The 25,379-nt window shown below is 42.7% G+C and overlaps 1 protein-coding gene across 1 annotated transcript in view; it reads left to right on the top strand.

Moving 5' to 3' along the window:
- DICER1 (dicer 1, ribonuclease III) overlaps nucleotides 1-18,452 on the top strand; it is a 72,730-nt gene extending 54,278 nt beyond the window's left edge. Inside the window, 7 exon segments of the mRNA XM_072839810.1 lie at nucleotides 110-893; nucleotides 4,346-4,501; nucleotides 7,609-8,497; nucleotides 10,447-10,715; nucleotides 13,237-13,399; nucleotides 13,490-13,565; nucleotides 13,921-18,452. Coding sequence (XP_072695911.1) covers nucleotides 110-893; nucleotides 4,346-4,501; nucleotides 7,609-8,497; nucleotides 10,447-10,715; nucleotides 13,237-13,399; nucleotides 13,490-13,565; nucleotides 13,921-14,086 — 2,503 coding nt within the window. The 3' untranslated portion in view covers nucleotides 14,087-18,452.
- The last annotated feature ends 6,927 nt before the right edge of the window (nucleotides 18,453-25,379 follow it).

Here is a 25,379-nt window from a genome sequence, read left to right as displayed (position 1 = left end):
ACTGATTTATAGGGATCTTTATTTTATGTCTTTATTTTATTCCCATTGTTCTTGTTCTGAGCCTAGCTCTTCTGAAGGATCTGATGAAGTCATAAAAATGTCTTTTCAGATACCCTAACCTAGACTTTGGGTGGAAAAAATCTATTGACAGCAAATCTTTCATCTCAGTTGCTAACTCCTCTTCAGCTGAAAATGAAAATTACTGTAAGCACAGCACAATTGTCGTCCCTGAAAATGCTGCACGTCAAGGTGCTAATAGAACCTCCTCTCTAGAAAATCATGACCAAATGTCTGTGAACTGCAGAACGTTATTCAGTGAGTCACCTGGTAAGCTCCAGATTGAAGTTGTAACAGATCTTACAGCAATTAATGGTCTTTCTTATAATAAAAATCTTGCCAATGGCAGTTACGATTTAGCTAACAGAGACTTTTGCCAAGGAAATCAGCTGAATTACTACAAGCAGGAAATACCTGTACAACCAACTACCTCATATCCCATTCAGAATTTATACAATTACGAGAACCAGCCCAAGCCCAGCGATGAATGTACTCTACTGAGTAATAAATACCTTGATGGAAATGCTAACAAATCTACCTCAGATGGAAGTCCCACGACGGCCGCAATGCCTGGTACTACCGAAGCTGTTCGAGCGCTCAAGGACAAGATGGGTTCTGAGCAGAGCCCTTGTCCTGGGTACTCCTCGAGGACTCTTGGCCCAAATCCTGGACTTATTCTGCAGGCTTTGACCCTTTCAAATGCTAGTGATGGATTTAACCTGGAGCGGCTTGAAATGCTTGGTGACTCCTTTTTAAAGCATGCCATCACCACATATCTATTTTGCACTTATCCTGATGCTCATGAGGGCCGCCTTTCATATATGAGAAGCAAAAAGGTAAGATACTGTTTTTTTTCTGAATGGTTCAAGCCAACTATTCATTGTGCCTAAAAGTGGCTTAAGTTGTTGGATGGTTTTAGAGGATGAGAGATTGCTTAGAGCCTGTGGCACACCCACCCAGGAGTTGACTGAGATCTCTTTTTCACTGATGAGGCACTTGGGTTTTGGGCGAGTGTTAGCTGATCCGTATCTGCCTTATTTATTGGTAGGAATTCAGTTCTCCTAGGACCATTGTGAGAGTGTGCATGCTTACTAGATCCTGAGGGAGATATAAAGAAATATGTGGCATAGTTACTCATGCTTTAATTTTATCCAGTTTAGCATTTATTTAGGAGAATGCTATTCTGGCACACAAGGCAAACAGACATCAATAAAACACAAGTCTTGTATTGAGGAGCTCATCTTTGAGGTTTTGGAGAGTGAGGAAGGGAAAGAGTAGCAGTGCTCTAGCTCAGTGACTCTTCAGTATAAAGGAAGTGATGCCAGAGCTCCAAGCAAGCAGTGCTTGAGAGGCCAAAGGAAGAGTGTGTTCTGAAACCAGTGCGAATTAAGATTTAAGGAAGAAAAGCAACAAAGTCACACTATTTAAGTGATGATAGAAGAGGTATCACAAGGCTACCTGTACCTGCTTGACAAATAACTTAGAAAGCTGCTATTTGCCCTAAACACTTAGAAGGAAGGAGTATCACATGTAATCAGAGGGCGTTGATGGAAGAGGTGGATTTATAGTGTGTAAACACAATGAACAAATGGCAGAACGTGTTAGCACTCTGACTAGACTGTGGCAGCAGTCAGAAGTGTGGAAATACCTGAGAAAAGATTAAAAAGGCAGGTGGGTGAAGCTCTTGTGGAAAATCTTTAGTCTCACTAGGCAAAGGAGTTTGCACTTATTTTGAATGTTGAAGACACTTTAGCTCAAGAGCCTCTACTTTTTTTTTTGAGAGGGAGAGAGAGAGAGATATTGGGAGGAGGGGCAGAGGGAGAGAATCCTAGCAGGCTCCATGCCCAGTGCGGAGCCTGATGCAGGGCTCAATCTCACGACCCTGAGATCATTACCTGAGCCAAAATCAAGAATCGGCCGCTCAACCGACTATGCCACCCAGGTGCCCCATGAGTGGCTCTTAATGTTCATGAAGTGGTGGTTGTAAACGATGGCTCTGACAGCAGAGTGCAGCCTGAGTGGAAAAGCGAAACCAAACCAAGCTGAGCGATCAGTTGGGGCTTTGAATCTATGCAAGCGGAAAATGGGTTAGTTGTGGAGTTCTGGCAGTGAGGAGAGGGCTGAGGTGAGTAGTATTTCAGAGGGAATGCGAGTTGTAGCTCACAGCAAGTGCCTCCTTTAGCCAGACACTACTCTTGCCACCTTCTGTAAATTGCCTGATGTAGTTCTGTACACTTTTATTCTGTAATTTTATTTATAGTTGTATATACTTCTATTATCCATAGTTGCTAGATGAGGGTACTGAGGCAAGAGACGATCGCTTGACGCGGGTCACATGAGACTATGTGGCCGAGCCCAGAGAGTCTGGGCTTAGGGACCTAGCTCTTCACCACCACACTCCTCAATCTCTGATGTCACGCTATAGCAGCAGACACTACCTCGGGTGTTTTATAGACCTCGCATGTACAGTCTTCTGAGAGAGCCCCTGGGGGATAGACATTGTGTCTCCATTTTGCAGATGGAGAAACTCTACCCAGAGACTAATTAGTTCCTGCAAGGTTACCTAACTAATCAGAGAGTTGGGGGTGATGGAGGTGAGAGCCCATACCCTTCACCCTCCTTGCTGCCTGTCAGTGTAATGAAGGGCAGAGAGGCCTCTGATGCCAGGGTGACTGTGTGTAAGCTGGGAAATTAGGGCAATGGTGGTGCTCGTGGTGACATAGGTGTAGCGTTTTCAGACTTCGTAGAAAATGAAGTGGAATATTCACTGAAGTATTGAGATAATTTAGATAAGGTTTGGGGGAATAGTCTCTGTAAGAGTGATAATCAAACTGTCAGAACAAACGAGATTTCCATAAGGTGTAGGAAGAAAATGTCAGAGCCTGAGGATGACTAGGAAGGAATAGTACATATTTTCTGTTAGGTAAGAAAGAAGTTCATGTACATTTCAAAAATTTCATCTTTTTGTCTCCTGGGAAAGCTTTGACTCCTTATTTCCTGTAGAGATCGTTGTTACTCCCTCAGCCCAGTGTCAAAGGAAGGCCTTGTCTGTGCTCACACTCCAGACACGTCCTGTGTCCCGACCAAATCTAAGCCCCTGGCTAGTCTCCATATGGGCTCTGCACATGCACACCCACTCTGTTCCTCTCCCAGTGCTCTTCCCGTTTCTGCCCAACCCATATTGCACCTCAGAGCCCTTAGCTTTTGCTTCCTGTTCCTTCCTGCCCACGATTCCATCTAACTTTGAACATGATTGCCATCTTCATCCTCTCGTTGCCTTCTGTGACACTGTGATCCCTTATAGGCACAGGGATGCTGGCATTTACCAGAGCTGTTCCGATAGCATGCTGCATGTGGTGCCACGGGTAGATGCCTGTCCCTCCCAGTTGGGTCGTCTGCAGGGACTGCTCCTCAGTCTCGTGGACTCTGTTCTTTCAGGGGCACCCGACCAGGTGTTTCTCCCGTGGCAGGTGCCTGTTCAGTGGTGTTGAGCTTCCCTGGAAAAGGGGCTTATGAAGTATTTGCATAAAAAGGAACCCCATTTGTAGAAAATGAAAATGAGATTGACAGTTCTAGATCCTCATTTCCAGGTTTTCACTAGACATCTCTGGATAAAAATGTTACAGTTTGAATAAGTTAGGGAGGACATGGAGTCCATAGGAAAAACACACCAGAGGGTAAACAATGAAGCTATTTTATTGTTGTGAGTAATATTACCTTTTGCTCTGTTTTAAAATGGTTGAATAAAAATATCTTGAAATGCCATCCAAAACAAAGGAATGATATTTGAGAAAATAATTGTAATTAAAGTTATGTTTGTGGCTTAGATTCTAGGAGTATGAAATTATTTTAGCTCTGTTCAGTGCCAACTTCCACTTTATAGCCAGAGTTGTGGCATTCCCTCCCGTTTATGTCTTTGAAAATATTGTGACATCTTAGACTTTTTATGTGGATTTTTTTCTATTCTGATAGTCCCAGTTGGCAGTTTGCATTTAATATCATTAGGTTGTATTTCCAAATGTTTGAAATTGTATGAACTATTTGTTCTGACTTTGTAAGGAATTTGCATATCAGTTTTTTCTAATCTGCATTTAAAATCAGAAATTCTCATCTAACTACACTGAAGGATGTAGAATATATGGGAATATAATATTTGCTGTCGTGAATAAATTGATGATCAGATACAATAATATGAAGAGCATTGAGCTAAAAATATGTTTATTTGCCTGGTATGAATTCCAGCAGTGATCATATGCAGATAAGCATCTTAAAATTTTTTCTGCTAAAGGTCAGCAACTGTAATCTGTATCGGCTTGGAAAAAAGAAGGGACTGCCCAGCCGCATGGTGGTATCAATATTTGATCCCCCTGTGAATTGGCTTCCTCCTGGTTATGTAGTAAACCAAGACAAAAGTAACACAGATAAATGGGAAAAAGATGAAATGGTAAGTTTTTGGTAACTGGAAGCATTTATTTCTTGGTGAACTGGAGAATTTTGTGCTATTAACTTTTGTGTTTCCTTTCCATGGTGTATTTATAGTAGAGTAGGTATTTGGTATAGTGAATTAATTCCTTTAAATAGACCGTCTCTTCATTGAATTTTAGAAACTGTTATTTTGACGGGGAGAGGATTCTGTCTCCTTTTTTTTTTTTTTTCAGGAGCATAAATATATATGATGCTGTGACTCAAAACAAGAAAAAAAGCAAAACTCCCTTAACATTTCATTTCACTGTTATGTGTAAGAATCTGTCATCTATCCTTAGCGCTCTGTTCAGTAAGATGACTCTTCAGTAATGACTTGTGATCTTCAGTCTGTGAAATAATTTCAGTAAAGCCTTGCTCTGCAGGTCAGGGTTTTCTCAGTTAGGACTAGGTCTTCTCTGATGACCTTAAAAAAAAATCATAAAGATTGTAGTTTTCTGGAAATAGTTTAAATCTTGCCAGTGGCTTAAGGGCCAAATATTAGATGCAGCTGCTTCGTTTTGTCTTGTCTTGAAGGCCACCAGAGGGCACCTCGGAGGGCCTCAGAGCTGGAAAAGCCGTCCACCCAGAGGTGGGCCGCTGGAAAGCACTGGTGCCTCTGCCAAAGCCGAAGGCGATCTTGTGGCCGCTTTCATTTTGCGGCCGTTGATTTTGCATTAGAGACTGCATCGTTGTTACTAATTTTTACCTCAGGCCAACAGTGAGGCTAGGGTTTCTTTCACAGAGTATCCTTTCTAAGTAGACAGGCTTTTGTGTCCTCTTTCTGATATGCCTGTGCTAATTAATTCTTGGTCTCAAGTTTTCCCCAGGTCCACTGCTCTCCGACCTGATTTTTGATTTTTACCCCTTTATGGAGTACATTTTTAACTCATGCAGCGTTTGATGTTTAAAGAAATTGAACTTCTCCAGAAATTGAACTTCTCCAGAAAAGCATTAAGAGAATATTTTAATGCAGAAAAATACATTTGTTAAATAACTTAGAAATAGGTATAAGCTTGGGGGAAAATGTGTAGATTTGGAGGACTTCAGAGAAAATATTGCAAATCTATGAAAAACATCTTGGTAATAATTATTCTGCCTTGAAGTTTCATAATATAATTGGCTTTGTAAAAAATTGACATGAAAGTGACATTGACAAGTCCCTTTGATTAAAAAAAAAAAAAAAATGAAACAAATTTCGTGTTTTCCTTAACATTTCAGATGACCTGGCACTTTGGTTTTGGTAAAACATTGAAAACACATTCATATTTTCACTCAGTAGTTTATACTTAGTTGAAATAAGGCCTTGAATGATGAATGATATAGGAAAGAGTGTGCTCGCTTTCCTGTTCTGCCTGCCTCACTCCTCAGCAAACAGGTTTAAGAGAAACCTTTGCATACGAATGCCGAAGTGGCTAATGACTCAGGTTGACTTGAACAGTAGGAGAGAAGCAATTTATGCGGGTGGTTTTTTTAGGAGCTTGAAGCATTCTCAGAAACCATTTAATGAAGTAGCATCCCGCTATTTTGCAGATAGAGAAACTGAAACCCAGAGACATTAAAGAACTCTGTCCAAGATCACATAGCTTATTAGTGAGAGAACCTACTCTCCTGGGATTGTGTGTGTGTGTGTGTGTGTGTACTGTCAATCTTAGACTATGGCAGCATCTTACTAAAACTAAAGATACATAAGGATTTTTCTAATTAAAGAATTATTCACTCTAATTTTTTTTAATTATAATTTGCCTTTTTTATGTTAAGGACCAAACAGTAGTCCAAAACATCTCATGTTACCTTGGGAAAGTACAGGATTTTTAACAGGAAATAGTTCCTAGAGATCTGCCACTACAGGTTCTCTTCATACTCTTCCACGTTCTTGGGAAAGTTTTACAAACTTTTTTTCATAAAAAACTCCAAACCAGCCCATAAAGGTACATAGTTGTAGATACATGGCTTGATTCACTGCTCTTTACCTTCAAACAAATACTCTATCCCTTTTGAGTCTGGCTTAAAATGAAATATTTGCAATATTTAAAAAATGCCTGACCAAGTTTGAAGACTTTTTGTGTCAGGAAATCTCTGGAAAGCTGTCACTACCAGAATTGAAGCATACTCTCTTGCCTTTTCTCCCACAAAGTAAAGTCTTTTTTTACTTTGACTTTTTTTTTTTTTTTATTTCTTGCACTATTGAAATTTGGCATCTTTTAGCATTGCAAAAAAGTTACATCATTACTGAATCCTAGCCCATTATTAAGGTTGTCATTCACAAATAAGCTTTTGCCAAAGAAATTGGAATTAGCAAAGATCTTCTGACAGAAATTGGATTGTTGTGTTTCATGTTAGTCTAAATTTTCTTCTATTTTTGTCATTTATGCTATAATCTGTTCCTCTGATTACTGTAGCACAGTGGAGGGGAAAGCATAATTTCCCAGATTCATAGCTTAGTTCAGTGATCACTTTTAGTTTTCAAGCAGGCAATCTAGTTTTACATTATAGCAAATGTACTTGAATTTGAAATGGAAATGGGGAGAAAACCTTTTGTGTGAAACCCTCTTGCCTATATTTAATATTCTACAGATTTCTAAAGTAATTTATCTTTTTTTCATATTTATACTCTTTATTGCACAGATAATGCTTTTTCTGCATCTGGAATTTAATTTTATTAATTTGAAAATCTTTTTGAAACATTTTAAAACTTTGTCAGCAAAATAGACCTCTGTGATCGGCATGTGAGTGCTTTTATTGTGTGTCTGCTGGAGTAAGACTTCTTAGCTGAAGTTTTGCCTCATGGACATTAATTTTAACTTTATACCCATGTTCAAAATCCCTGACTTAAAGCTTCATACTGGATAAAGGTCATTTTATAACTTAGAAAATGAACATTCAAAGAACATGTTTTACTTTGTTTATATGATTAAATAACTTATTTTATGTTAATTGAAAACAAATGGCCGTGATTTTAAAGTTGCCTTTTAGTATTTGTGGTTGTCATTTGAAATTATCCATAACCCTTGCTTTTATTGAGTTTCAAACCCTTTTAAAAACAGCAGCTATGTCTCTCCCCTCCTTCCCCATTCCTCCTCGTTTCAGACAAAAGACTGCATGTTGGCTAATGGCAAGCTGGACGAGGACTTTGAGGAGGACGACGAGGAGGAGGAGGATCTAATGTGGAGGGCTCCGAAGGAGGACGCCGATTATGAAGATGATTTCCTGGAGTATGATCAGGAACATATCAAATTTATAGATAACATGTTAATGGGATCAGGAGCTTTTGTAAAGAAAATTTCTCTCTCTCCTTTTTCAACCACTGATTCTGCATACGAATGGAAAATGCCCAAAAAATCCTCCTTAGGTAGTATGCCATTTTCATCAGATTTTGAGGATTTTGACTATAGCTCTTGGGATGCCATGTGCTATCTGGATCCTAGCAAAGCTGTGGAAGAGGATGACTTTGTGGTGGGGTTCTGGAATCCATCAGAAGAAAACTGTGGTGTTGACACGGGGAAACAGTCCATTTCTTACGACTTGCACACTGAGCAGTGTATTGCGGACAAAAGCATAGCCGACTGCGTGGAAGCCCTGCTGGGCTGCTATTTAACCAGCTGCGGCGAGAGGGCTGCTCAGCTCTTCCTCTGCTCACTGGGGCTCAAGGTGCTCCCGGTCATGAAAAGGACCGATCGGGAAAAGACCATGTGCCCTCCTAGGGAGAATTTCAGCAGCCAACAAAAGAACCTTTCAGGGGGCCGCGCTGCTGCCTCTGTGGCCAGTTTACGTCCCTCTGTGTTGAAAGACTTGGAGTATGGCTGTTTGAAGATTCCACCGAGGTGTATGTTTGATCATCCGGACGCAGATAAAACACTGAATCACCTTATATCGGGTTTTGAGAATTTTGAAAAGAAAATCAACTACAGATTCAAGAATAAGGCTTATCTTCTACAGGCTTTTACCCATGCCTCCTACCACTACAATACTATTACTGGTAAGGAGCCCCAGACCAAACTCCATTGCTCTGAAACTGTGACCTCGTGTTAACTGCATTATTTTGTCTTGTTAAAAAAAAAAAAAAAAAAAGCGACCTGTGCATGTACAGACTTGGTGCTTAAAATGCATGGTGGAGGGAGGGAGCAAAGGAAAAATGAAGGTGGCTTTATTTCCCTCTTCTCTCTGGGAGCACACACCGCTCCTTACCCTCAATAGCTGGCAGCATGGCCACCCACTACTCTCAAGAGATGTCATTTCACACGCTGCACAGCTGGAGAAATTTGGACCTTCGTATTTTGTTGTGTTTTTCCCATTGGTGTCCTCCCTAGTGTCTTCCTGATGCCTGTGTAGTGGTATTTATGATTCTTGATTTATTTGTATATCCTGGGTGTGTTTCCACAGCTTTTATTGTTCTTCCCTAAGACCCCTTTCTTAAGGTCTTTGTTAATCTAAAGATGAGTGGGTTAAAAGAAACTTCTTTGGGGGAAGGTTCAGCGTGCTTCCTCTGATTCTGCTGCCATCTTTCACTTGGCATCGCCCTCCAGGTTTTCCTCTTCTGTTGTGTGGCAGGCGGCCAGTCCATTAGATGAGAAGGGAGATGAGGCGCCTGGAACTGCAGTCAGCTTCAGCTTGTGAAAAGGCTGTGTAGTTTTATCTCTATCAGTAAGAAGTGCTTGAATCTAGAATACCAAAGCTGAGCATAAATTTTGTATGAGAAAAGATGATCAGAAGAGGATAAAACCAAAAAGTGAAAACTGATCTGGCTCTGGACTGGGAGGACTGGCGGAACGGAGCGCTGTTTCTCTTTGTGGAGCAGCCGCTATGCATGGTTCCTCCTGCCTCTGCGGCGTGAGGCCTCTGCCTCGGACTTCTGGGTGCCCCGGACGCACCACTTCATCTGTGCCTGCCCCAGCCTCCTGGCCTGAGTGGGCTCTGCTCGGCACGGTGAGGAGATGGGTGCTGGCCAGGGTGGGCAGCCCACCCATGCCGGCTCAGGCCTTTGTGCACGGCCCCAGCTCTCCTTTGTCAGGCCCTTGTTGGTGTCAGATTCTGTTCTCAGGTGGAGAAGAGGGTTTTCTATTACTGACTGGGCATCCCAGGTGGCAGCTGTGACCTGGGGTGATGAGGCATAGCTGCTGGAGCGCTCACTCCCAAGTGGGGGTAAGGCGGCACGTAGAGGCCACAGCAGAGTGTGGGAGTGGTGCGCGGGGCCAGAGCGCAGGGTGCATGGAAGTGTAGGAAAGCAGAGGGTGGGCCGTGTGGGGGCAGAGCATGGGGCCAGAATGCTGGGTGTATGGGGTGTGCGGGAGCAGAGTGAGGGGCCAGAGCACAGGGTGCATGGGGTACACAAGGCCGGTGTGTGGGGAGTGCGTGGGTGAGCAGGGCCAGAGCACCGGGTGTGTGGGGCCAGAGTGCAGAGTGCATGGGGTATACAGGCCGGTATGTGGGGGTGCGTGGGTGCGCAGGGCCAGAGCGCAGGGTACATGGGTGTGTGGGGGTTCATGGGTGCGCAGGGCCAGAGCACGGGGTGCATGGGGTGTTTGAGGGCTGAGTGTGGGGTGCACACACAGCGTCTGGCCCCCACCGCCAGCATGTGAGTGAGGCTGTGGCTTCGGCGGCACCCACTATCTGCTTGGCCAGCAGTGTGCTCAAGGGAGGGGGCCCATCCTGATGAGCCCCCCAAGCCAGTGTCTTGTCTGTAGGAGCAGTAGCCTTTGGGCCACCAAAGGCTTTTATGAGTCTAACTTATAGATAAGAAATATGCTTAATTTGCCAATCAAACCTAATTTCCAGAGGCTGTAGTTAGTGTGACACGTCACATGGTTTGTCACTGAAGAATATTCACGAAAACATAGCCCACCAACATTCTCAGGGTGGGCCTGGGCAAGGCACACCGTGGGTTACCATTTTGTGTGAGCTGACGCCTGCGCTCTGGGCCGCCCACAGATTGTTACCAGCGCCTGGAGTTCCTGGGAGATGCGATCTTGGACTACCTCATAACCAAGCACCTTTACGAAGACCCGCGGCAGCACTCCCCGGGCGTCCTGACCGACCTGCGGTCCGCACTGGTCAACAACACCATCTTCGCGTCGCTGGCGGTCAAGTACGACTACCACAAGTACTTCAAAGCTGTCTCCCCTGAGCTCTTCCATGTCATTGATGACTTCGTGCAGTTCCAGCTGGAGAAGAATGAGATGCAGGGCATGGACTCCGAGGTTAGTGCTGCTGGAGTGCATGGTCACTGCTCTGCTGGCAGGAGCTGGCCCAGGGGGGTCACCTGCCCCAGGGGGCTCCGGCCTTCGGGATGGGGGAGGGACCACCAAGGGATGGCTGCCCTCTCTAGGTCTAAACCTGACTGCCCCAGGATGGTGGGATGGTGCGATGGTGCATGTGCCCTTCCAGGGCAGAGGAGGGACCAGGGGCCGTCAGCTCGGTTCTCTTCTGCTCCCGCCACCTGATCAGCAGCCAAAGCAGCTCAGCCTCCCCCTGCCCCTGCCCCTGCCCCCAGCGGTGCTGGAACCTTGGTGAGGGCTCCTTGCTGTTTGTTCTGCCTTTCTTTCTGTTAAAATGGGGCAGAAAACATTCGCTGGTACTGTCTCAGGTAAGCCTCACAAATGTATGGTCTGCTTCGACTTGAAAATAGGAAAATCTCTTTTAAAAACCCACCTTCTAAAATCTTAACCATTGGAATTTGAGAGGCTTCTGTTGTAAGTTCAGCCAAAGGTTCTTTGGTGATGGAGCTAATTTTAATGTGTTTGTGAGCTATTTGGAAGTGTTGTAGCAAGAATTTCACTTAGATCTTTCCACTCTCCTCTGATGCTTCGCTGCCATCCGTCTGCATACCTGTGTACCCAGGAGAGCACTCCCAGGTCCGCTTCTCCCCATTCCGATCCCTTTGTTTTCCTTACTTTTGGAGATTTCTTACTAGGAGTCGGAATTTATTCATAATTCTAGTGGCTGTTTTAATTGCTCTGGTTACTTTTATACCTTCCCTTTTTATGATCACACCAAACTGTGGCTGGAGACTAGTGCATTTCCTTGACTTGCTGTGAGAGAGATTTGAAGTATAGCCTCAAGGCGAAGTGTCCTACCCTGTAAACAATGCAGAACCTGTGCTGAGGGAGAACCCACTCTGCCCCGTGTGTACTCCTCCAAGGTTAATGGTCCGAGGTGGAGCACAGCTACCAGTGGGACTAGGAATGAGAACCATCTCGTGTACTTAGGATTATTTCTCGTCTCATTCTTTAGAAATGTTTAAGCTAAGAATTTGAGGAATTAGCTAAAATTAGTTTTAAGTTCTCTTTTGATGGCAGTGGGACATGGTGACTCTGTTCATTTTTGTTCATTCTTTTCCTTTGTGTAAACATAGGTATTAGAAGTTACAAAAACTGATTGGAAATGTCAGTGGTCTGGCTTTTCTAACTTACTGTCGGATCTTAAGCAAGTCTCTCCACTTCTCTGGGCCTCAGTTTCTTCATCCATGAAAGGAGAGAATTAAATTCGATAAGTTTTAAAATTCCTTTCTACCTCAAAACTGTGATGTATGACCAATGTCTTTTTTTCTCAGCTGCCAGCATTATAAGTGGTTTATATAGAGTTCTGTGTGGCTAAACAATCCATTTAGAAATTAAAAAAAACAAAAAAAACAAAAAACAAGAGCCCCCTTCTCTTTCTTTTTTCTTTCTTTCACAAGTAAATAGTATTTTAGAAAATACAAATAAGCAAAAAGAAATACTAAAGTTATGCAAATATACTACCTTAGAAATAACCAAATGAACATTCTGTGATTTTTTTTTGCTAATGTATATAAACATAAGCATACCTAAAACATAAGATAGAATTATATTATGCATAGTATACATAACCTGTTCTTTTCACTTCATATTTTGAGGACCATTTTCCGTGTATCCATTGGCATTATGACTTTCAGTGGCTGCTCACTAGTCAGTTTATGGCTATAATGAAACATATTTAAACAGTCCTTTGTGGCTAGATATTTAAGTTCTTTTTATTTCGGGTTTTTAGTAAACATGGGTGTGGTGACTATATCCAATACTTCCTTAAGATAAATTCCTAGGGATGGGATTACTGCATCAACGAGTTAGGAAATTTTAAAAAGACATTTGATAACATACCTAAGTTTTTTATTACATTAATTTGAATACTGTGTATCAGTCCTCTCTTAATAGTGAATGCGTATTAAGGGGTTTAATAAAAAGGGAACTCAGTGGAATCTATCTTCTAGTAGAATTTCTCAGTCATAAAGTGACGGTTTATACTTGCCGAAGCAGTTTGTACACCCTTGTCACTGCTGTACTAGTTAGTATTCAGCCTAATGCCTGCGGAGCCGCTAGGGGGTAGAACTGTTTAAAGATACAGTTCTTTGATTACGAGTGAATTTGAACTTTGCTTAATACATTTATTAACTATTTCTAATTTTGTGTTGTTTCTGTTTTCATTTAGAAGTACTCTTTTTTCCCTTCACTGAGAATAGAATCATACTAAATTGGGAAGAGTTTTTTTATCCCTTGAGAAGTTGGAAAAAAAATTTTTTTCTAGATAAGATGTTTGCAAAGAACTTACTACAATGTACTAGGTGGTTGCTATAAATGGTTGGTATTGTTACCCTTGTTAAAGGTATAATAAAAGTCCTATCCAAGAAAAGATACATACTGCTGTGGAATGCCTTTTAAGATGGCCTTGTTCCTTACAAATCACTTTTCTCTGTGTAAATAGCTTAGGAGGTCTGAGGAGGATGAAGAGAAAGAAGAGGACATTGAAGTTCCAAAGGCCATGGGGGACATTTTTGAGTCGCTTGCTGGTGCCATTTACATGGATAGTGGGATGTCACTGGAGATGGTTTGGCAGGTGTACTATCCTATGATGCGGCCGCTGATAGGTACTGTGTGCTCCCTTTGAAAGAAACAAAATCATAATTAAAAACAACTATAAGGATATTATTCACATTGCTCTTTCATTTTGATTACAGAAAAATTTTCTGCAAACGTGCCCCGTTCCCCTGTGCGAGAATTGCTTGAAATGGAACCAGAAACTGCCAAATTTAGGTAAGCAAAACTGTGCATGGAAAAAATTAAGTTACTTAAAAACAAGAGTTGGAAGAGTTGTCAAAGATGCCATCAACTAATGATACGGAGAAGTATTTATACTGGGGCATGCACTATGTACTCTCCGTTTATAGTCTGATTGACTTTTCCTTTCGCTTTTATAAAGTAATGCTGGGTTAAAGAGGAAAACTCAGCCCGGTCTGCTGGCGTCCGCGCCACCGTGTAATGCACGTTTCCTTTGTGTGCCGTCAGCTCATACCCGGGCCCTCCACCTCAGAGCGCGTGCCCAGTGCTGATTGACAATAATAATAAATAGTTCTGACTTCTGATTCCAGCTGTTTGGCTTTTTTTACAGCCCGGCTGAGAGGACGTATGACGGCAAGGTCAGAGTCACGGTGGAAGTGGTAGGGAAGGGGAAATTTAAAGGCGTCGGCCGGAGCTACAGGATCGCCAAGTCTGCAGCAGCAAGAAGAGCCCTACGCAGCCTCAAAGCCAATCAACCTCAGGTTCCCAACAGCTGAAACCCCTTTTTAAAACAAAACAAAACAAAACAAAAAAACATAAAGCAGAATTAAGGGGGAAAACTATTTAAATTGAGAAGGATGATTTAAAGTCCACAGTGAGCGGAATGAATCGAAGGCAAAATTTAAAGTTTGTTTGATAACGAGATAGATTACAGAATAAAACATTTAACATATGTATAAAAATTTTGGAACTAATTGTAGTTTTAGTTTTTTGCGCAAACACAATCTTGTCTTCTTTCCTCACTTCTGCTTTGTTTAAAATCACAAGAGTGCTTTAATGATGACATTTAGCAAGTGTTCAAATAATGATTGACAGTTATTTTTTGTTTTGGGGTTTTGTTTTTTTAGTTTAATTTCCGTCAGCTTTGCATAGCGCCAGGAGGCCAAGGAGCTTACAGCTGAGACAGCCCCTAGGTTCTGCGAGCGCCCTCCCCTCTTCTTCGTGGGCGCTGGCACCTGTCTGGCCTTGGCGGGTGCGCCCAGGAGAATGGTGCGGTTGGCCGGGGGAGAAAATGCCTGTGCTGTCTTTTCTTTCTACATTCTGTCATGTAAGATGTTGTCTCCCGGTCGTCATTGCACTTAATATAGTAAGGGACAGGTGGGTTTTTTTTGTTTGTTGTTTTTGTTTTTTGTTTTTTTTTTAGGGACAGGTTTTTAATGAACATTGGCTGGCATGTTGGTGAATCAAATTTTCGTTTTCTCATGCCACATAGTCCTACATACAAAAGGTTCTTGCCTTAAAAGTGAAACCCTCATGGACGTTCTTTAATTTCTGATCTTTTTGGAACAAACTGTTTTACATTCCCTTCATTTTATTATGCATTGAGATGTTGAGACAGCGTGATGTTTGCAACTCACTAGTGTAGTTGTGACTTAACTTATTACAGGATTATATTAGAGTTTCTGTCATACGTGTCCTGAAGGCATTTTGAAAACCAGAATATTATATATGTAGTCTATGGGTTTTTTTAAGCACCATAATAAAAATAATCTCTGGTTAAATACCTGATTTTACTAAAAACCTCCTGCTAGGTAGTTCCACTGATGGAAATTGTTTGTGGCAAACAGTTTTGCCCTGGAGGCTGTTGCTCTAACAAGATAAACTCTAGACATATCACACCTAAAATATGCTGCAGATTTTATAATTGACTGGTTACTTATTTAAAGAAGCAAAACAGAGCACCTTTACCCTTAGTCTTCTCACTTAAATGTCTTACTATACTTGTCCCAGTGTCGTGTGCATTCTTCACCTACCAAAGCTGTGCTGTTAATGCCATGGGAGTGTAACGTTTGCGATAAACTGCCGTAATTTTGATACATCTGTGATTTAGGTCATTAATTTAGGAAAACAAGCTCATGATTTCCATCTTTGGAAAAGAAAAAAAAGACATTTTTAGGCATTTGCCGAAGTTTCTTTAATTAGACTTGTAGGCACTCTTCACTTAAATACCTCAGTTCTTCTTTTCTTTTGCATGCATTTCCCTCCTGTTTGGTGCTATGTTTTATGTATTATGCTTGAAATTTTAATTTTTTTTTTTTGCACTGTAACTATAATACCTCTTAATTTACCTTTTTAAAAGCTGTGGGTCGGTCTTGCGCTCCCACCAACACACCAGTAGAGGTTTGCTGCAATTTGCCCCATTAATTATGCTTGAAGTCGAAGAAAGCTGAGCAGAGGTGTCTAATGTTTTCCAGCACATCGTTCTTTACTTGATGCTTCATATAATGCTGCATTTTTTGTTTTACATTACAGTGGAATACTGTACTTCTTGCTTTATCTGCACCACTCACCCCCAGAGAAACACCTCTGCATGTGTGCATGGAGAGAGCTGTCCGCTGCTTTTTCTAAGGAGACCTGAGTGAAGGGGATGTTAAGCTTCTCCAACGTTATTTGTTGTCTCCAGTCTTAAATTTAAATTGCAATCTAAATTATTAAAAGAGTTTTTGAGCAAATTAATTTGGGTAGACTCATTTTTAAAATACTTGTTTCTGATTGGAAACCTTAGATTTTTTTTTTTTTTTTTCAAAAACCTCAGCGTAAGATCTCCTAGCAAGTTAAAGCCAAGCAATTCTTGAATTATATTAACTGTAAACGTGTATAATTAACAAGTAAGGCTGGATGTGAATTTTACTTGTGAGGGTGATTTGTGATAAAGTTAGATCGCAGATCTCTTCTTAATTTATAAACTACCTGATGCCAGGAGCTTAGGGCTTTGCATTGTGTCGAATGCACTAATCCCAGCGTTAAGGGATCCTCTTGCCTCCTGGCACCAAAACCAGATTGTTTCACAGTTACCATTCCCGTTGGGAGAAAAATGCCTCAATATATTTTGTAACCTTAAGAAGAATATTTTTTTGTTAATATGAAAAAGTTCAGACTTGGATATGATTAGGTCATACATTCTCAGGGGTTCAAATTTCCTGCTACCATTCAAAACATTTTATCAACAGCAAACTTTAGCGATTTCATTTTTTTTGTTGTTGGAGAAAGATAGCTAATTTTAAATTGTGACTCACACTTGGACGCATTCTGTGATCCCCTGGTTACTAAGTTAAAAAATAAAAACTCTGAGTGAGACATACAAGATGGTTATGAACGCTTTCGTGCTGCTGATTTTTAATGCTGTAAAGTTCCCCCAGTTTAGCTTGTTGAAATGTTTCGCATCCATTAACTGAGGAAGAAAATCACTCTATGTGGCCCCCCCTTCCTGTCCCTGTGTGTGTCATCCTTTTGTTCCTGTGATTGCAACGTGAGACCGAATGTAATATGGAAGCCCTGCTAGTGGGAGGTGTGTGGTGCTGCAGGCACGTGTGTGAGGGACTGGGGAAGTGTGTCTTGAAGCAACTACGAAGTTCCTTTATGATGATTGTGTGGAGGTTAGTCGGCATGAACCTTCGTTGTAAAGATTTTTAATTTCTCTTATAATATACTTTCAATAGTCCTAACTATGCTGCGTTGTGTAATAGCTTTGTTCCCCTTCTGTTCTGTTCGTGTAGCACAGATAAGCATTGCACTTGGTACCATGCTTTACCTCATTTCAAGGAAAATATGCTTAATGGAGAGGAAAAAATGTGGTTTGGCCTCGCTGCTGTTTTGATTTACCGGATTTGAAAAAGATAATTATAATGCCTGCAATGTGTCATATACTTGCACAACTTAAATAGGTCATTTTTGTCTGTGGCATTTTTACTGTTTGTGAAAGTATGACAACGATTTGTTAACCGAACTCTTAATTATGTTTTAAAAAAAAAATGTTACTTTTTTTTCCCTCTTTCTTTTATGTCATGTGAAGTAATTAAATTTAGAATGACCTCTAACACTCCTGTAATGATCTCTTAAAATACTAATATATTATACTGTTCTTCCTAATAGCTTGCCCTCAGAAAGATTCAGACTACCCTCCCTAAATAGCCGGAGGCCTGAGGCTGCTCTGCGGCTCATCAGTTCGGCCCTTCACCCAGCACCACACCCTGCCAGGTCTTTCTGGGTCAGATGGATACTGGAGTGCGGGGCTGCCTGCCCCCCAGCCCTACCACAATGCAGGGCACTCTCCATCTTCCTCTGTTAGGGTCTTTAATCCTTTCCCACAGGATCTAAGCCACCAAGCTGAGACCTGGATATCTCTATTGAAACCACATCCAAGATTCTGTTAGAACCCTTGCCCAGCTTGTGTACCCTGCGGTCTATACCTATATGGGCAGTTTAATCGCATTTCAATAGGTCTATTTTTTTCAACCACTGATTACTTTTAATTTAATTATTTCCAAATAAATTTCCTTATTTTATCTTGTACACGAGAAGTTTTTAAGATATGTTTACGACCAAGAATATGAAAGCGATTTTACCCATTGTCGGAGCCGCCAGGAGTGATCTTGCGGGAACATCCATGGAGACTCACATTGCTGTTTTCCACCAGCAGTGAAAATGGTCTTTCAAAGCTAACTTGTAAATATATTTCAGTCGTTCATTGCTTTTTTTCTTTTTTTCCTTCCTGGTCCATTTTTATTTGGACATCAACCACAGACAATTTAAATCTTACAGATGCACTCAGAATTCACTGCATCAGCAGGTTACTTAGCAAAAACGCAAAGGTGAACAGCAAGTAAACTTTCTGGCTTTTCTGCTGTAAATAGAGTGAAGGAAAATGACTAAAATCAAGAAAAAACTAACCCAATTTGATTGAAAGTAACCTATTCACCATCACATGCTGCAGCTGTTCTAAGGAACATACTGTAACGCGTTCATACGTAATCGTGCTGCGGGAACACGCAGCCTGCACCTTATAGGCCCCAATTACCTTTAGTTGTTTGTTTTGTAATAATTGTAGCAGAGTCAAGCTCCAATAAAGTCATGGTCTGTTCATGTTGTGTCCTCCTATCTTTTTCTTATTTTGGTTCTGTTCATGTGGGTGATGATACTTAAATGGTTGTAGCACACATGATCTGTAAAGTTTTTTAATTTCATGGTCATATGAAAATATCTATTTTAATATGATAAAAATTTTGCTCACCGAGCTCTGCTTCCCATTTGCTGGCAGAGTTGTATAGTAGCAGTTGCCTTTTTTCTTTTCAAGGTTTCAGTAATACCAGCGTGTTTTTCCGAAAACCTGCCACATTGACTGATGCATTCCAGGTCCTGGATTATACACAAATACATTTGACACATTCCTTAAGTGAATTTGGTTATTCTAAAATCAAGTAGACAGAATGTTCAGCTTCCAGGTTTTTAGGACATACTCCTAATATCGTTGGTTAAGCCAGAATTCTGTTTTTCAAGATTTGACCCAGTCTTTTTTTGTAACTTAGTAAACTAAGGACTAATGGAAATGACTTGGCCGTAGGAACAAGATGGTGAGTATAAGTCTTTTAGAACAAGAAAAAAAAATTTTAGTTTTCTTCTGTTACAAGTCCAAATTAATCCTTTCCTTTTCCTTCCTTCCAACTTTTCTAAACTAAAGGAGAAAAAGCCCATGTATTTCAATCCTGAGGAATTTGCTTCAGCAGCACAGGCCTGTGCATGCTGGTGTTAGAGCCCGGGATTCACTGACAGGTTCAGGCCACAGCTCCTTCATGCCGCCATGACCCTGCCCTCCCTGACTAGCAGCAGAGAACACAGCCAGGCCATGCAGATCAGTGAAAAGAATCCAGATGGAGGTGAATTTTTTTTTCTTTTTGCAGGTCCATAAGCATAACGATGGGGTAGTAGATGCTGGTTCAGAACTGGCTGGGATGTGAACTGGCTCATGGTCCATGCAAAGTCGCTGGGAGCAAGGGAGTGCATTTACGGTAGACATGTGCAGGCCAGAAGCTTGCTTTTCTAGCTGCCTGCAAGGCACTATGCAGAGAACCCTTCAGTCTTTTTTCTTTGTTTTGTGGTCACTTATAAAACTTAACATTTCGGCCATTTTTCCAAAGCATACAGTTTAGTAGTGCTAAACATATCGACATTGTCATGCATCCATTATTACCATCCATCCCAGAACTTTTTCTTCATCCCAAACTGAAATTTGCATCCACGAAACACTAGCTTGTTTCCTTTGCCTTCCTCCCTGAGCTCCTGGCGGCCACACTCTACGAATTTCACTATTCTAGGTACTTGATAGAGGTTCGGACAGTATTTGTACTTTGACATCTCATTGACTTATTTCACTCAGTATAAGGGCGTCAAGCTCCATCCATACTGTAGCAGGTGCCAGAATTTCCTTCCTAAGTAGTATACTAGTGTATATATACACCACATTTTGTTTACCCATTCATCTCCTGGTGGATGCTTGGGTTGCTTCCACCTGTTGCCTGTTGTGAATAACAACAGTGCTTTGAATACCGGTGCGCGCACACCTGCTTGAATCCCAGCTTTCAGTTCTTTAGTGTCTGTACCCAGAAGTAGAATTGCTGGATCATATGGTATTGTATATTTAATTTTTCGAGGAGCTGCCATACGGCTTTTCTTTTCTTTTTTTTTTTTTTAAATTTTTATTTATTTATGATAGTCACAGAGAGAGAGAGAGAGAGGCAGAGACACAGGCAGAGGGAGAAGCAGGCTCCATGCACCGGGAGCCCGATGTGGGATTCGATCCCGGGTCTCCAGGATCGCGCCCTGGGCCAAAGGCAGGCGCCAAACCGCTGCACCACCCAGGGATCCCCATACGGCTTTTCATAACAGTACTGCACCATTTGCAGTGAAGGGTTCTAGTGTCTCCACATCCTCACCAATACCTGTTTTCAGTAATATCTTCCCAATGGGTATGAGGAAGCATCTCCTAGTTTTGTTTTGTTTGTTTGTTTGTTATTTATGATAGTCACAGAGAGAGAGAGAGAGAGAGGCAGAGACATCGGCAGAGGGAGAAGCAGGCTCCATGCACCGGGAGCCCGACGTGGGATTCGATCCCGGGTCTCCAGGATCGCGCCCTGGGCCGAAGGCAGGCGCCAAACTGCTGCGCCACCCAGGGATCCCCATCTCGTAGTTTTGATTTGCCTCTCCCTAATTTTTAGTGATATGGGGCATCTTTTCATGTGCTTATTGGCCATCCATATATCTGCGTTGGAGAAATGTCTCTTCAGATCCTTTGCCAATTTCTGAGTTGGTTTTTTGGGCAGTGTTGACTTGTGAGAGTTCCCTATATATTCTGGATATTAGGCTCTTAACGCAGATTTGTGATTTGCAAGTATGTTCTTCCCTTCTGTGGGTTGCCTTTTACTCTCTGGAAACATTCTAAATTGCAAAACACATTGACCTCAAGGACTTCTAGAGCTTCTGAGCCCATGATGGCCAAGGTTTATTGAACATTTGCTAGGTGCCTGATCTGTGCTGAATGCATTGTATGCCATTTACTCCTCACTGCAAGTATGGAAATGACTATTTTTGGAGGTTCACGTTGAGAACTGGAGTCAGTTTGCCTGGTTTCTAGCACTGTGTGACTTCGGGTAAGTTAACCACCCTTAGCCTCACGTCCTTGCCTCTACAGTAAGGAACAGCATCATTTGGATTCAGTGACAGTTTGTGTACAGTGCTGGGTGCAGCACCCCATGTCACTAGCCTATAATGATTGCGAGTTGTTAGGCTGTGATTGCCCTTTTACAGACGGGGAAAAGGAGGCAAGAAAAATGAAGTTCACCTCCCTTGGAGGGGTGCACCTTGTCTCAAGTTTATGGACATTGTCTTCCCTGCAATCCCAAGTCTGCAATTTTCAGAGAGCCTTTCTAGGTGTTGCTGACTCTGCCTAAAACTATTCTGGCCCTCCCCACCTCCTCCTCTGCTCCTCCAGCATCACCCTTCCTTGGCATAGCTGGGCACTGAGCCTCCCGGGACACCTCCTTCCTGCCACCTTGCAGCTTGTGCCCTCCCTTTGGTCCCCACCCTCCACTCCACAGCCTGAGTCCCGAAAGCTTCTGGACTACAGCAGATACTAATGTCCGTCCAGAGCTGTGCTGCTCTTGACCTGCCAGCCACAGACATCAGCGATTCTTCAGGAAACAGATGAAGTACAGGATCAGGAGGGGAGTGGGAGTGGGGGAGTGGTGCCAGCATCACAGTGTGGGAAACATCCCTGCTTTTTACAATGTTTTCTCTGAGGAGGAAAGGACCTGGGTCTCTCTCTCTCTCTCTCTCTCTCTTTTTTTTTTTTAAGATTTTTATTTTAGAGAACGTGTGTGTGTGTGTGTGTGTGCAAGCACGAGAGGGGGGCAGAAACTCAAGGAGATTTGGGGAGCTGGACATGGGGCTCGATCTCATGACCTGAGCTGAAATCAAGAGCCAGATGCTCAACCCACTGAGCCACCCAGGCACCCTGGACCTGGATCTCTCCTAAATACTATGCCATAGTCTCAGATAAGGTCTAGGCGCACCTGGTTCACATAGAGTTACAGACCTAGTAGAGACCTAACCGACAGAGCCTGCACTTTTCCTGAAGATTTGGTTTAAATGGACACTGAATCCTGTAGTTGATCTTTTCCCCTTTTCCCTTGGACTCCTGGGCAACTCTGAGCCAGATTTCTGGTAGACCTCTATCTAGTTCATCTGTTCACTCAAATAGTCATCCAGCACCTTCTATGTGCAGACCCTCTTCTGGGTGCTGGGGGCAGAGCAATGAATACTATGAAGTTTTTGCCCTCATTACAGGCAGTTACGTTCTAGTGGATCTTAGTGGGGAAGACAGGCCATGGCCACATCGACCGCTTGTTACCTGGGGACAAATCCTAGTGTGTGCAGCTTCTTGTCTCCCCCACGTCTCCACCCTGTCCTGTAACAGCGTCTCTTCTGTCACTGTCGTGTTGTTGCCACAGATGCTTTGGGAAATTAGATGGGCTGTAATGAACGCATCGGCATTCCTTGGTCCAGGATATATTTATTATGCAGCTAGTAAGTATTTGACGTGGGGCTGACCTAGAGGAGTAAGGTGGTTCCTAAAGAGGCCGCTAGCACTCGAGTCACATCTTTGAACTTGGCGCTGGTTTTTGCTGCCGAGGCCAATGGGCCAGTGTGATAAATGGGAACAGCCACACTTCACACACAGTTTCATGAAGACAAGTTGACAGCCCGCCCGGCTCTCTGTGTGACAGGGGGCGTGGCACTCTTTGTTTTCTCCCTTTGAGAGCCCAGGCTCCAACGTGGACAGACACAGCGGGACAGAGTTGCTTTTATGGGAAAGTGTGTTTGAGCTTTAAGTTCTTTTAAGAGCTGTAAGGCCACTCTGGGTTTTGTTTGGTGGTTAGTTATTTTTACTTATATTTACCTATTTGGGAATAAAGGGCTGAATCAGTCCTCTTAACAAGCCAGAATTCCAACTTGAGGTTATGTTTATAAATAGAAAATCTAGGCTTTCCAGAAGTAAGGCTCACTAAAACCAGTTTTGTTGACAAAGGGGAGGTACTGTCAACTAGTGGTCTGAGCATTTCTAGGCATCTGGCATTCCGGAGTCCCAGACACGCCCCCAAGGCGATACAGCATTAACCCTCATGTACCAAGGATGCCTAAAACGAGTCGGGCAGCCAAGGTCCGGGAGCCTGCACCATGGCATTGCCCTGGGCCTGCCCCTCCCTGGCCAGGTCATTAGCCTCCCACGACCTCTGACTCCTATACTGTTGAAGGAGTTGGCCCATGGGATCTGGCTAACAGTTGATATTCAAAGCCACAAACATTTCATTTATAAACGCTGAAGCAAGAGAGAGTTGAATCATGGCTGGTTCAGACCATAGATTCCTAGAAGCCGAGCTCATGGCCTTGCTCTTTCTTTTGCTTAACACATCATTTGTGCATTCATCCATGAACATTGATTCAGCACCCCCTGTGGTCAGGGGCCTCTGGGCACCGTGAAGTGAGTGAGGTCCAGCCGGACAAGTTGGTCACGTTCGTGTACATGGAAGCTTACATTCCAGGGGGGTGGGAGTGTAGAGGGGAGACAGATCTTACTCAAAGAAAGCGGATTGTTTTGGAGAACGGTACTTGCTGGGAAGACCATAAAACGGGGTAATGTAATCGAGTGCAAGGCGGAGTGGCGTGGCCAAGTTTAAATAATAGTGATGGATAACATTTATCGAGTGCTTACAGTCCCTGAGCACTTTCCCTGTGTCTCATGGAGGAGTAGGTACTACTGCTGCTCTCATTTTACAGATGAGTAGAGAAAAGCAGGGATGCCGAAGACGTCCCTGAAAACGAACAAAACACAGGGCCTGCATTCAGGGCTCAAGTTATGGTGGCGACCGTTGTGTATAACCAAACGATTTCAATCCAGTGTCCCTTTGACAAAGGGCTGACCAGGCACAGAAGAAGAAGACTGGAGGATTAAGGAATGGTTTACTGAGAGGAAAGTGCTTGAACTGGGTTTTGAGGGATGAGTAGAAGTTTTTACAGGGTGTCTATAAAGGACCAACAGTAATTGTTGGCCCATGGTACCATGGACATGTGCAGGCTTTTCAGTAGATCACGTTACTCTTTCTTGTTCATGTTACTTGCCTACATCATAAAGCCCTGAATGTTTCTTGAGGAATTATTTAAGGTAAGCGATCACTATAAATCTTCAAAATTAGCTCACACTTTAACCCAAATTTACAGTTTCAACGCAGATGATGACATCCTGGCACACATTCTAAGAGCAGGCTGTATTTTTCTGGGCTGTAGTTTTAAATCGTTACTTCCTTAAGCACATCTCTTCTGCTCTGAGTCTCGGGTTCCTCACACACAAGGCCAGACCAGCAAATCTGAGTTAGAATCACAACAAAATCAGAATCTCTGGGGTGAGGCCCAGGTGGATCCTAACGTGTAGCCGGCGTGAGGAATTGCGGGAGGGGGAACGGTCTCCAACTTTGTGCTGCGGAAGCCTGGTGGGGCTGCAGTCTCCTCTCTTCCCACCTCAGCCAGAGCCATTCCAGTTTTATCTGTTTTATTTATTGCACCTCCTTACAACATCGTGTTGGAAGAAGGGGTTCTACTGCCAAAAATTGATGTTTGAAAACCCCTGGGACAGCCTGCTAGGACCCTGCAACTCCACATCTGTGGTTCCCTGGCGGGCTTCCCCCCACGGTCTGGATCTTGGTACCCTTTTTGCAGTCCATAAAGCGGCCGCTGCCTTCCATCCCAGACCTGGCTACCTTTCTTGGATAGGTGAGCTAATCCCCAAATGTGGCAGTGGCAGCCTTACACGGAGGGTTTCTGTTACCTCATTATGAATTACGGTGGAGTGCCCTGGTGAAGGGTTGAAGGTATTTGAGATCCTTTGGGATCAAATGCGAGATATTACTAAAACGAGACTCCATTTAATAGGTGATAAATCTTGATATTGTAAGTTTAATATAGTTTGATGGTTGTAAATCCAGTGAATCTACTGTAGGAATTTGCTGTGTGTTGCATTTATGAAATATTTAGTCAGGTGTTTTTAAAGGTACGACTTCTCTCATAAGGTACTAATTTTTATGGGCTTACCGAGAAAATTTCATATTGGTGTCAAGTACGCTGCTGTTTGCGGAACTTTGAAATGAAAAAGGAAATGGTATTATAGGCTCGCTCTCTCTTTGGCGCTCTCTCTCTCTCTCTCTTTTTTTTTTGTATAATAAGACAGGTCTTAGACAATTTCATAGTAATAGCCAAATCAAGAAGTAGATTTTAGTATATTTAAAAATATATTTTAGGATTAGAAAATGGTAGGATACAAGCTACTTAAAAGTAAGCTTATATTCAATGTTTAGACTGCAAGTATTAGAAGGGAATATACATATGGGGTTGAAATATGGCCACGGTGTGAATGTTGGGGTGAAGGCCCCGAGGACATTACAAGCCATGTGGACTTGTGCTGGG

The sequence above is a fragment of the Canis lupus genome, chromosome 9 (genome assembly GCF_048164855.1).
Source record: "Canis lupus baileyi chromosome 9, mCanLup2.hap1, whole genome shotgun sequence".
NCBI classification, from domain to species: domain Eukaryota; kingdom Metazoa; phylum Chordata; class Mammalia; order Carnivora; family Canidae; genus Canis; species Canis lupus.
The sequence above is the reverse complement of the archived record's forward strand: the minus strand, read 5'-3'. Positions and strand labels throughout refer to the sequence as shown.